Source organism: Phyllobates terribilis, unplaced genomic scaffold (genome assembly GCF_046119375.1).
Source record: "Phyllobates terribilis strain yellow unplaced genomic scaffold, ASM4611937v1 Scaffold_11__3_contigs__length_659146591, whole genome shotgun sequence".
Classification (NCBI taxonomy): Eukaryota; Metazoa; Chordata; class Amphibia; order Anura; family Dendrobatidae; genus Phyllobates; species Phyllobates terribilis.
Genome location: NW_027362771.1, coordinates 306,234,059 through 306,247,428, shown reverse-complemented (window position 1 = coordinate 306,247,428; position 13,370 = coordinate 306,234,059). Strand labels below are relative to the sequence as shown.

Below are 13,370 nucleotides of genomic sequence, written 5' to 3'. Positions count from 1 at the left end.
CTGTACATAAGGGAAAAAAAATTGTTGTTTTGTATCTACAGATGTGCACCAGATCATCTGTGTGTTAATCACGTGACCTCTCAAAGGTGGTCATGTGACATGTCATGTGATACACTGGGTGCTGGGGGGCCCACACCCTTTAAACTGTCCGAGCACCTGGCTACTGTTAGGCTACGTTCACACGTTCAATATTTGATCAGTAATTTACATCAGTATTTGTAATCCAGGAGTGGATGAAAAAATACAGAAGTGGTGACGTGTTTCTATTATACTTTTCCTCTGATTGTTCCACTCCTGGTTTTGACTTACAGATATTAATGTAAAATACTGACCAAATACTGAACGTGTGAACGTGACCTTAATTCACCCCTTAGCACACGGGCAACTGGGCTGTTCAGATGAGCAATTTTTCTCTCAGTCTGACTATTGGTGAAAAAAAACATTGGAGCATGCACAGACATAGCATTGCGGGTTACAGTTAAATTAGACAAAATGTTACACCTATAGTAATACATTTAGCACGGTAATAGTAATTAAATAACTAGTATCATAATTAGGTTTGATCCAGGGTTCTAGGACTGATCGCCTTTTCTTGGGGTCAAGAAGGAATTTTTCCCTGTGACGCAAATTGGCTGAAGGTGTGCAGGGATTTTTGTCTTCTTCTGGATCAACAGATTTAGGCATAGGGATTTTAGTAATATCATTATTAGAATCACAAGAGTAATACAAAATATAAAACTAATTAAAAAATTATAAACTGGTTCATTTTTAATTGTAATAGTGCAGCAATCAAAAAAAGGGTAATAATTAGTGTTGAGCATTCCGATACTGAAATATCGGGTATCGACCGATATTCGCGGTATCGGAGTTCCGATACTGAGTTCCGATACTTTTAAAATATCGAATACCGGAATCGGAAGTTCCCATAATGCGCTCTGCAGTGTCTCTGGATGGCAGCGTTCAGCTGCGATCCAGCCTGTCATCTCAATGCCATCCCAGCGTGGGAGAATTCTCCTGCTCAAGGGCTGAGCGCAGGAGAATTCTCCCACGCTGTCAGTGACGTGCATGAGGTGAGCTGAGTTCATTGGACATGAACTCGGCTCATCTGAATGCCGTCACAGCCAGATACTGAGGAGCGCAAGCATGCCTGCGCTTCTCAGTGTCTGCGGCATGGCAAGCTGGATGGCAGCTTTCGGCTGCGATGCAGCCTGTCATGTGAATGTAGCAGAGCTGGAGCCGTCGTGGGAACCATGGAAAGGTAAGGATGATGTTGATTTATTATTTTACTTTTATTGCAGAAGACATTGGCTTCAGCTGGAATGGACGTGATGGTAAGTATGGTTTAATTTAGAACAATAAAGAATTGTGTGTTTATTTCAATTAAAGGACTTTATTCTGGGTGTTTGTGTTTTTTTTTTAACTTTGACTATGGGGTTAGTAATGGGGGTGTCTTATAGACGCCTCTCCATTACTAACCTGGGCTTGATGTCAGCTGGCATTATAAGCTGACATCAACCCCAGCCCTATTACCCCACTGCCACCGCTACAGGGCAGTGGGAAGAGCGAGGCTAAGTGCCAGAATTGGCGCATCCTATGGATGCGCCATTTCTGGGGCGGCTGACGGCTGGTGTTTCTAGCCTGGGAGGGGGCCAATATTCATGGCACCCTTCCTGGGCTATTAATATCAGCCCCCAGCTGTCTGCCTAGCCTTTGCTAGCTATTAAAATAGGGGGGACCCCATGTAATTTTTTGGGGGGTCCCCCATTTTAATAGCTAGTAAAGGCTACGTATTCAGCTGGGGGCTGATATTAGTAGCCTGGGAAGCTCCGTGGGTATTACCCCCTTCCCAGGCTTCAAACATCTGCCCCAGCCATCTGCTTAACCTCCGCTAGAGACTAAAATAACGGGGAACCCCACGCCAATTTTTTTTTAATAAATCCTTTATTTTAACACTAAATGACAAGTACAGTAATCAACACTATCACTGTACTTCTTATACAGTATATGTGACTGACATGTTTCTATGTATCTAATCTATGTGTGATGTTCTATTCTTTCTGTTCTAAATTGTTGGGTACCGATGCTGAATTGCCGGCCGGCTTTTTTAAAGAGACGGTGCATGAAAACACTATTATTTTTTTTAATAAATCCTTTATTTTAACCCTAAATGAAAAGTACAGTAAGCAACACTATCACTGTACTTCTTATATATGTGACTGACATGTTTCTATCTATCTAATCTATGTGTGATGCTCTATTCTTTCTGTTCTAAATTGTCGGGTACCGGTGTATGCCGCTGATGAATTGCCGGCTTTTCATGTAATACATTCTACATTATTCTTAGTTGTTTTCCTTCATGTGGAATTAACCTACAAGGAAAGAAAGGGTTTATTTTCATTCCGAGATTTGTGTCCCATTGACTTGCATTGGTTTCCGGTATCGGAATCGGCGATATCAGATATTTTTTGTGTATCGGGTCCGATCCAATCCGATCCGATATTTCCCGATATCAGAAGGTATCGCTCAACACTAGTAATACTAATAATACATTTGTGAGGCCAAGTCCCAGTAAGTTAGTAAGTTACTGTAGTGTTAGTGTATGGGTACAATTGAGGGAGGAAGGTTGAACTTGATGGACCTAGGTCTTTATTCAACCTACGTTACTATGTTACTACTGTTTTCTAAGTCTTGGATGAGACTAACCAATTCAAGCCTGTGGGTGAGTAAAAAAAAAATCAGATACCAAACAACATCCCCCTGGTTCGGACTTTTACAGATACATTTCTATTATTAACCTTGGAATCTGTATTTGATCTTGTATATTTTTTAATGTAGTTGTATGAAAATGGATCACACACGGACGTCACTTGGATATCACATGGATGTAAAAAAAACAGACAGATGGATGGCACATGGATGAAAATCAAGTGAAATTCATCCAGAAAACTCAAACGATTTTTATCTGATTTTCATACATCCATCTGCAGCCAGCCTAAAATAGACAAAGCAAATGTAGAAGAAAATAAGTGGTGATGTCCTGCCCCCTACTATGCAATTTTTGATATGTTTGCATGGGGTGGAGGATGCTGTATTTTTGTTATTTATAAGAGAAGTACTGAGAGAGGAAACAAATAATTGCTATAACAACCTAATTGGAATATTATGGGATACTACTAGATTAACTGGCAGAAATATAGAGTGATTGATGAAGTGCATAAAGGTAGTGAGAGGTTAACTGATCTGGTCACAGGTGCTGCGAGGCACTAAGTTGTCCGCCGTGCTGGTGCACTGTCACTATTGCGGTGGTTGGCGCACGTCTAAGGCTATAAACGTTATGGACCACTGAGAGGTTCGCCGTGACGTGGCAGTGGGCTGCATACAATCTGATCAGAATGTTAAACTAAGAACCTCAAGTTCAGTTTTGTAAATTTTTGCCTTGTGGCATCACAGTAGATCAACGTATGATTTTTGGATATGTGGTCCATGTTTTTTTCTACAACATTGGCTTATTTATAAGAGCAGTAGTGAGATAGGAAACAAATAATAGCTATAACAACATAATTGGAATAATATGCGATGGTACTAGGTTAACTGGTAGAAATATAGATGAGTGATGAAGTGCAGAAGAACGGTGAGAGGTTAACTGATAGTCTGGCCACAGAAAAGTAAGTTTGCTTTTACAAAGTATAACTGATTTTAGGACAAATGTAACCTCACAACAGAGACCTTTCGTATGGATATATCCTTGACACTTTGAGCTGGTTCTGTTACGTGGCATTGGCCCAGGATGACCTCACTTTTATGTCGTTTTTAACATGCTGTACTCAGATAGCCTTAGGGTTCTGATCCTGATGCAACATTTTACTAGCCAAATGTTATCTCAAGTGTAAATGGTGCACAGTTTTGTCTACAATTTTGTATTAATGGCCCGAGCTGTTTGAGGTTAGTGAGCCACATCTGGTTCATAAACCATTAGTGGAGGATACTGGTCTACAGTTTACAAATGTGAGCAGAACTCCAAAGTAAGAACAATTTCTATTGTACTATATTATATTGTGGTAATTGCTACAGCAAATTACATATAAATTGAGAGTAAATAAGACATATTGGGCCTCATTTATCAAAACTATCTAAGGCCTCCTTCACACATCTGTATAAAACATGTACGTGAAAAACTGGTACTAGTGTCATCAGTGTTTTCCATCAGTGTGTCTTCAGTGTGTCCGTTTTTACCATCAGTGTGTCCGTTTTTACCATCAGTGTGTCATCGTGTGTCCGTTTTTACCATCAGTGTGTCATCAGTGTATTTCCATTATGGATAAAGACATAAATAAATTACAAAGCTTCTCCTATACTTTGCATTGTTAAATACGGACAGCATACGGCTGGAACATGGATGCCATCTGTGTCCTGTACGTGTTTTTCATGGACCCATAAACTTGTATTGGCCCTTGTCATCTGTGCTGCCATAAAAACACAGACATGTGCATGATAGCATAAGTTATAATGGGTACGTGCAGTATCCATGAAAAAAATGCCACATGTACTGTAAACCCGGATGTGTGAAGGAGGCCTTACAGAAAGTCTGTCTTTGCTGTCTGTGACATCCAATCAAGGCAGAGCTTTAATTTTTTAATCCATTCTGGTAAAATAAAAGCCACACTCTGATTGGTTGCTAAGAGGCCCACTGTATCTCAGTTAAGACAGTGAATGAACAATTGCTTTGTATTGCAATATGACAAGTGAAATGATGTGTAATTCATACAGTCCATGCAGACACTAATATATACAACACTTAAATGATCACTAATTATAGTCTAGCCTCATGTCAAATAACAGGACACCTGCTTTCTAAAATTCAGGTTATCGCAGCAGAATCATCAGTAACTCCCCTCTAATTCCCCCTTATGTAGACTCTTGGCAGATGATATTTGAGGTAAGCCATGTTTCTTCTATTGCAGATAAATCATGAACCATCTCTTGACATCTCTTGTGAATGTTGTGATAGAACACCGGCTGCTGCTTTGACTATCTGCAAAATAAAAGCCACAAAGTTCTTTATTTACAGGTTTACAATATGATATGCTATATAATATGATATACTATATCATATGATAGCTCTTGCATAATCCATATGATAATTATTTGCCACATGGATCTCATAGTGTTACATTTTATTTCTACAAACACAGAGCCATCTTACCTCCAAGCTACAGTATGTACATGTACCCCCTTTAGGGTATGTGCACACGGTGTCTGATAGATGCCTGCATACCCACATAGATTTTGAAGCAGAAAATCCTTCTGAAAAACGCTGGTAGTGTGTTTCCTAAAGCATCTTCTTAATCAGATTGTCAGTTGTTTTTGCAGCAGTGCCTTGTTCATATATGTATATATATATATATATATATATATATATATATATATATATATATATATATATATATATATACAGTGGCGGCAGGCCACGCCACTACTATGGGGCCTGTGAGCCGGGGGGCCCCAAAGCAGCGGGGGAGCGAGGAGGATAGGTGAGTATTGTATTTACTGGGGGGAGGGGATGTTGCGGCAGCGGAGGAGCGGGCACACACAGTAGGCGGCTGCTGCAGCTACCACGTGTGCCCGCTGCTAAAGGGAAATGAATATTCCCTATTCTCCACTCCCATGGGCGTGGAGAAGAATGAATATTCATTCTCTTTAATAGCGGGCACAGAGGAGCGCTGAGCCGCTGCTCCTGCTGAAGAAAAGCCTGGAGAAAGATTGGAGTTTAGAAGACACATTGTTCACATTTTTGAAAAGAAAGAAGCCAAATCGCTTAATGAAGTCAATTACAAACTTTTATTACTTTCTATGCTGGACAAAATAATGAAAAAAATAAAATAAAAGTATATTTACTCTTTCATTAGGTAAAAATAAATGATACAGACTTCATAGCTGCAAAATTAACTAATGTCCACTAATGTCACATCCCATAAAATGCATCTGTCAAAGAATGGATTTCTTTATGTTTGTATAAAGTAAAACATGTTTTAGAACAAACAGAGCAAAAAAAATAAATGAAGTGTGAACACAGACATAGTTAGAAACTAAACTTAATGCAGCCTATATGTAATTACCACCCTACATAATACATGTGTAAAATACAGTTCTTTTATTATTTACAGTTGATAATATTGTATTATGATGACTTGATAGATGCCTGTAACAAGTGAACCATGCATTTACTGCCGTGTGTAGCATATATAGCAGCTATTGAATTTGCTTATATCTTCTTTTTTCATGGCTTAGCTTCTATTCTCTATTAGTGTTGCGCGAGCACGCCGGAAATACTCGGGCAGCACCCGAGCGTGCTCGGTGAAAGGGTTAACCGAGCATGCTCGCGCAACACTATTGGCTATATGCAAAGAGCGGAATAAAAGTTGTAATGTATTTATGCAGGGCATTGTAGTACATCTGCCCACACAACATAGTAACATAGTAACATAGTCTTCCTTCAACCTTAAAAACTAAGTCCATCTAGTTCAACCCATAGCCTAACATGTTGATCCAGAGGAAGGCAAAAAAAAACCATGTGGCAACACTAAGCTCCACATTGGGGAAAAAAATTCCTTCCTGACTCCATACGACAAGCAGACTAGTTCCCTGGATCAACGCCCTATCAAGGAATCTAGTATATATACCCTGTAATATTATACTTTTCAAGAAAGGCATCCATGCCCTTCTTAAATTTTAGTAGTGAATCACTCATTACAACATCATGCGGCAGAGAGTTCCATAGTCTCACTGCTCTTACAGTAAAGAATCCGCGTCTGTGATTATGATTAAACCTTCTTTCCTCCAGACGTAGAAGATGCCCCCTTGTCCCCGTCTCAGGCCTCAGAGTAAAAAGATCAGTAGACAGGTCTTTGTACTGTCCCCTAATATATTTGTACATAGTAATAAGATCACCCCTAAGCCTTCTTTTTTCCACAGTAAATAACCCCAAGTGTAATAACCTGTCTTGGTATTGCAGACCCCCCAGTCCTCTAATAACCTTGTTCGCTCTTCTCTGCACCCGCTCTAGTTCAGCTATGTCTTTCTTATACACCGGACAACATAGTACAATCAATTATGAATTATGTAACAGTATTGCCCTAACCCTTTCCTATAACTTCACAACGTTTATCTTCTGTACAGTATTTGCTGTGACATCACTCTTTATTGTTCCTTTTCTGTAAAATGACTGTGATTAACACTTTCCTAAAAAGTACTGTTACATCACTGGTACTTTATGGGATATCAGTTTATTGGTATGTAATATCACTTTATAGTTCCATTTCTGTGACATCACGGTGAGCAATAACCGTTTCCTGAAACTTTACAGTGTTTATTATCTATGTATTGTGACATCACTATTTTTGTTATTCCTGATTTTTGTACATCATTTTGTGTATTATCTCTCAATAGTGATCAGTGTGACTAAATTCGCAGTATTATAGTTCATTTACTGAGAAATCTTTGTAGCTATTACTTCTGTGTTGTTAATTTCATATCCATGTGAAGATATATTATCTTTATTATTTCTGTGTTAGGACTTTGCTGTATTTTAAAGGATAGGTGATAACTTGTTGATAGGTGGGGGTCTGACCGTTGAGACCTGTTTCCACTAGCAGAACAAAGAACTTTGATCCCTGTTAGAACGGAAAAGCATTGCGCATGCTGAATTGCTGCGGCATTCATTCCCTATTGGGCTGCCAAGAGCTGCATTCGGCTTTTTCTGACAGCCCCATAGAAAATGAATAGAGTGGCAGTGAAGTATCCGACATTTGCTTTGCTACTTTCATTAAATAATGGTTCAATAAAAACTTTGAAACATAAAATGTTGGTGATTTACTGGATACTGCTTACTGGCCACTTCAGGGTACTGCAGATCATCTCTTATTCAAATGAATGGAAGCAACAGAGCTCCGTTAAGCTGTTTAATGGTCACTCCAGGATCATACAGATCACTTCTCATTCATTCGGTCTGGCAGAGGCCGGATGCAAACATTTGAATTGAAGCTGATGTGCTGTACCCTGGAGAGGCCATTAAATAGTGTGACAGAGTTCTGCTGTTCCGCTCTGCACATTATTTACATTCAGCCTCTGCCAGAGCTGGTAATAACTGAGCGGTGGGGGAGAGACCCACCAATCTGATATTGATGACCTATCCTAAAAATAGTTCATTGATATTCTAGTGCTGGAAAACCCCTTCATGGTAGATATTGTATTTGTAATATCACTTTGTGCATTTTTAGGGCCATACTTATTGAAGTCAAGAGGTTACATTGGCACCAGAATCGAGTGGGTTCACTGGTTCCTACACCATATAGGAGGATAGCAGTGTTATAAATCTCATTGAAAGAAGTTGGGAGGCCCTGATAAAGACTTTGGAGTGAACAACTCCGGTCTTGATGATGAGGGTTTGTGTTGGAGTAAGAGATTCCTGATTTATTAAGAGGTTAAAACCTCTTAATGAATCAGGAGTGTCAGACAAGTGGCCTGCATCTCCGAGCGTCTCGCTCAAAGACTGGAGTAAGATTTCTGGTATAAGGTACGCCCAGCTTGTCATGACTTAGAAGAGCTGTGAGGTCATGCCCCCATTGCGCCCTGGTCCCACCCCAGCTCTGATAATTTTGTTGAAACTGGGCGAAAGTGGTATGAAAGTAGCTAAAGGTGCAAGATTTTTGTGCAGCTGCATGTTGCACAAAAATGTTGCGACTTTTCAAATCGATTTATGCCAGAATTCTAGTGTGATTGCTTTCACGAATTGGGGCCTTTGTATCAGGGTATATTCATGGTCAAACAACTATTCCACAAATATAAATAAATCACTTCTATAGATTTATGGATTTTTTTATTGTATATATAATACTAATCTTCACCTCCAACAGTAATCAGTCTAAAGTCTCTTATACACATTATCAACGGGTTCAGACGACAGCCTAATGTGTATGGGGGCCTCCCGACTGATGATGCTGGGTGAAGAAGGCTATAGCATGCCTGATTACAGACTGACCATCCTTTTGTTCGCTAAGAGATAAGTCATAGATATCTGGTAGAGGCTCGTTCAATAAGAATAGCCAGTCCTGATGTGTCATGACTCAATAGCCAGGCCTGATGCATTCACATAAGCGACGACACAGGGACAAAAGTTAAGAAAGAGTAAACATGATAAAACTGTATCAATCAAACCACTTCACATCAGGTGTTTGTGACTCGACATTAATTTCAAGTTGTAAAATAATTTATGAGAATACCCCTTTAACAACACAATACAGTATCAGACTTTTAAGGCTACTTAAATTGTTGAAACTGTCCAAAAACTATCCCCATTTGAGGGTAGATGCCTGTCTTGCTGTTGTTTATACACAGGTGGTGCCAACAGAAGAAGCTGTGGCTTTTTCACATGATGTGGTGCAAAAATTATACTTGGTTTTGAAGTATAAAAAGCTTTTTTCTTTGCTAAAGGAAGAAGCAGTAGCTTTTCATAAACTGTCCAAAAATTAATGACTGTTCATCTCTTCCAATAAATCAGTTGTAAGAAGTTCTGGTGTAGTATCTTCCTTAGTTCCCTGGCTGCTGTGGGTTAGGGATTATTGTGCAGAAAAGAAATAGGTGTCATTGATGGAATGAAACTTCTGATAAGTACCACATTAAATGTTATGGCAGCGGAGGAAGTCGACTGGGCAGAGTACTGTATCTAGAAGGAAGCTGATTTCTCTGATAAGATACATTACAACGTTTCTTATCATTGCCTGTACTATTTATGCAAAGCTTGTTGAAAGTACAGTTTAGTTTTAAGCTATATTTCTAATATGCAGTAAAACGTTACAGTCAACAAATCCATAGCCAGTAGTGATGGGCGAGCACTAAAATGCTCGGGTGCTCGATGCTCGGGTCGAGGAAATTGAAATGGACGGGTGCTCAACCCGAGCAACGAGCCCAATGTAAGTCTATGGGAAACTCGAGCATTTTTCAGACGGCTCCCCCTTGCGGTCTGCAGAGGGCCTACAAATTGCCCAAATCCATGGGAACAGTGCTCAAATGACATGGAAACAGCATGGGGAAGACGACCTGGAAGCATTTCTGATTCCCAGGTCAGTGCTGTCAACAACGTTGTCAGAGGTATTAGGTACTACGCCACTTTTACAGCCTCACAATAAAACATACAAAAACGAAACCAAAATGGATTTTGCTGGGAAATATGTTAAGGAACATCCTTTCCAGGGTAATGACTTGTATATAAGGCAAAATAAATAATCAAAAACAAAAATACTCCTCCACATCTTGGGCTATGTTTTTGCACTTTTGCATTGCTTTCAACCGTGACAAATGCATTAACCGGGAAATGTCATTTTAACATTTTACAACCTTATCTGGCAATGTGGTGTGTGAGACATGATCAGACACATCCTGTTTTATATATGAAGGAGGGACTCTGAAAGTCACAATGCCTATTTTTATAGGGCCATCAGGCGGCCTTTACTATTCTTAAAGGACCAGCAGTTGGCCCTCGCTATTCTTAGAGAGCCATCAGCCGGCTTAGCTTTGTTGTTCCCATTACTAAAGAGTGGGTCTCCTATACTGTTATTGCGTATGCAGTGAGAGGCAGATCTGGCAAAAATTTGGACGCACCCCAAAACCCCTTTGAAAATTTGGACGCACCCCAATACCCCTTTGAAGAGACTTAGAGGAGAGCCTCCTGAAAACAATGTTCCCATTATTAGGAAGTGGGTCTCCCATACTGTTTGCCTATGCAGTGAATGCAAGGGCTGCCCAAAATTTGGACCTACTCCAATGCCCCTTGGAAGAGACATAGAGGAGGGCCACCTGAAATAAAATGTTCCCATTATTAGGAAGTGGGTGTCCCATTGCGTTTGCCTATGCAGTGAATGCAAGGGCTGACAAAAATTAGGAGGCACTCCAATGCCCCTTGGAAGAGACGTGGAGGTCAGAGGGCGTCCTGTAAACAATGTTCCCATTATTAGGAAGTGGGTCTCCCATTGTGTTTGCCTATGCAAGGGCTGCCAAAAACTGGGAGGCACTCCAATGCCCCTTGGAAGAGACGTAGAGGGCCTGATGAAAAAATGTTCCCATTATTTGGAAGTGGCTCTCCCATAGTGTTGGCCTATGCAGTGAATGCAAGGGCTGCCAAAAATTGGGAGGCACCCCAATGCCCCTTGGATGAGACGTAGAGGGCTTCATGAAAAAATGTTCCCATTATTAGGAAGTGGGTCTCCCATAGTGTTGGCCTATGCAGTGAATGCAAGGGCTGCCAAAAATTGGGAGGCACTCCAATGCCCCTTGGATGAGACGTAGAGGGCCTCATGAAAAAATGTTCCCATTTTTAGGAAGTGGGTCTCCCATAGTTTTGGCCTATGCAATGAATGCAAGGGCTGACAAAAATTGGGAGGCACTCCAATGCACCTTGGAAAAGAAGTGGAGGAGGCACTCATAAAAAAATGTTCCCATTAGAAAGGAGCGGGTCTCCTATACTTGTAATGCCCATGCACTAAGTGTATGGGCTGACAAACATTTACCCCTGGGGGGTATACATGAACATACTGTATAAAAAAAAAATTTGACGTGCATCATAAACACCCTTTATTAAATTATGTGGGTGTTGCATCACGGACCACGGTCACCCGGGTGATGTGGTGGTGGAGGATGAGGAGAAGGAGGAGGACAAGAGCAAACAGCCAAAATCAGGAAGCGTATACCCATGTGTGGGTGTGAAAAGGTGCATGGGAATACACCTCCCAAAAAAGACACTGGATTTGAGTTTATGTTACGCTGCTATCATTGGTGGTTGTAGCGCCGGCGTCCCTGCCCTCTGCTAGGCAGGGATGCTGTTCCCCTCACCCCTCTGCTCCAAGCCCGGCGTCCTCCTCCCGCTCTGCTGGCAGCGCGCGCTCCTTCCCGGCCACTGTGCTTAGGGCGCGCGCGCCGTCCTAAGGAGTCCCCGGCCAATGGCCGGAGGACTTCACCATATATAAGGCACCTCCTCCAAAATGGAGGTGCCCGAGCAATGTTGTTGCACTGTTCTCTACTCTGCTTCAGCCCTCAGGTCCCGTTGCCAGTTACCTGCCAGTTACCTGCCAGAATCCTGCCAGTTTGCTGTCTGTTTCCTGCCTGACATTCCTCCTACCTGCTTGCTAGCCTGAGGTCCGACGGTCTGCCTTCCTACTCCTGTCAGTCTGTCTATGGACCAGCTTGCCCGCTCACCTGGGAGCACACATCTGCTACCTGCCTGCTAGCCTACCTAGAGGCTCCGCCGTCACGTGCTGTGACCACCTGCCATTCCAGAGACTCCTGCCCGCTCACCTGGGAGCGCTCATCTGCTGCCTGTCTGTTGGCCTACCTGGAGGCTCCGCCGTCACGTGCTGTGACCACCTGCCATTCCTGAGACTCCTGCCCGCTCACCTGGGAGCGCTCATCTGCTGCCTGTCTGTTGGCCTACCTGGAGGTTCCGCCGTCACATGCTGTGACCACCCGTTTATCCAGAGACTCTCGCTTGCTCACCTGGGAGCACACATCTACCATCTGCCTGCTAGCCTACCTGGAGGCTCAGCCATCACAGGTCGTACCTACCCTTTACCCAGAGACTGCCCCGGTCACTTGCCGTGACCTTCTGCCCGTTCATCCAGAGATTGCCCCGGTCACTTGCCGTGACCTCCTGCCCGTTCATCCAGAGACTGCCCCGGTCACTTGCCGTGACCTTCAGCCCGTTCACCCAGAGACTGTCCCGGTCACCTGCTGTGACTGCCTGCCCGTCTTCCCTGGTCGCCACCCGCTCCCTTACAAGGACTGCCCCCTTGTATAGTAGCTCAGAGGTTCCGCCTCCCAGACCCGTTACAGTTTGCTCGGGCCATGGAACCCGGTGGCACCCAAGCTCCCTCACTCTCGGACCTGTGTCATGAACTGTCCCGTCAGAGGTCCCAACAGGAGTCCATCCTGGGTCACCTGCGGAATGTCAATTCTCGCCTGGACACTCTGACTGCTCCACCAGCAACCACCGCCAGTGCCATGACTCGCAATCCGGCAGCTCCGCTGCCCACCAATACTATGGTATCCTACCCCGGACCCCGGCTTTCTGCACCTCCTCGCTTCGGAGGCGACTCCGCTCAGGCTCGGGGCTTTATAAATCAGTGCACCCTGCACTTTGAACTCCTGTCCCACCAGTTTAACTCCGACCGGGCCAAAATTGCCTTCATCATGTCCCATCTCACCGGGGAGGCCCTGGCCTGGCTAAATCCTCTATGGGAGAGAGGAGACCCCCTGGTGTCCGACTTGCCTGCCTTTCTCACGGCTTTCCGGAAAGTCTTCGACGAACCCGGACGGAAGACCTC

The 13,370-nt window shown here is 42.8% G+C and overlaps 1 protein-coding gene across 1 annotated transcript in view; it reads right to left on the bottom strand.

The window, feature by feature from the left end:
* Nucleotides 1-1,845: 1,845 nt before the first annotated feature.
* LOC141165106 (uncharacterized) overlaps nucleotides 1,846-13,370 on the bottom strand; it is a 196,685-nt gene continuing 185,160 nt past the window's right edge. The window contains exon 10 of the mRNA XM_073650747.1: nucleotides 1,846-5,032. Coding sequence (XP_073506848.1) covers nucleotides 4,967-5,032 — 66 coding nt within the window. The 3' untranslated portion in view covers nucleotides 1,846-4,966. The remainder of the gene's footprint in view (nucleotides 5,033-13,370) is intronic.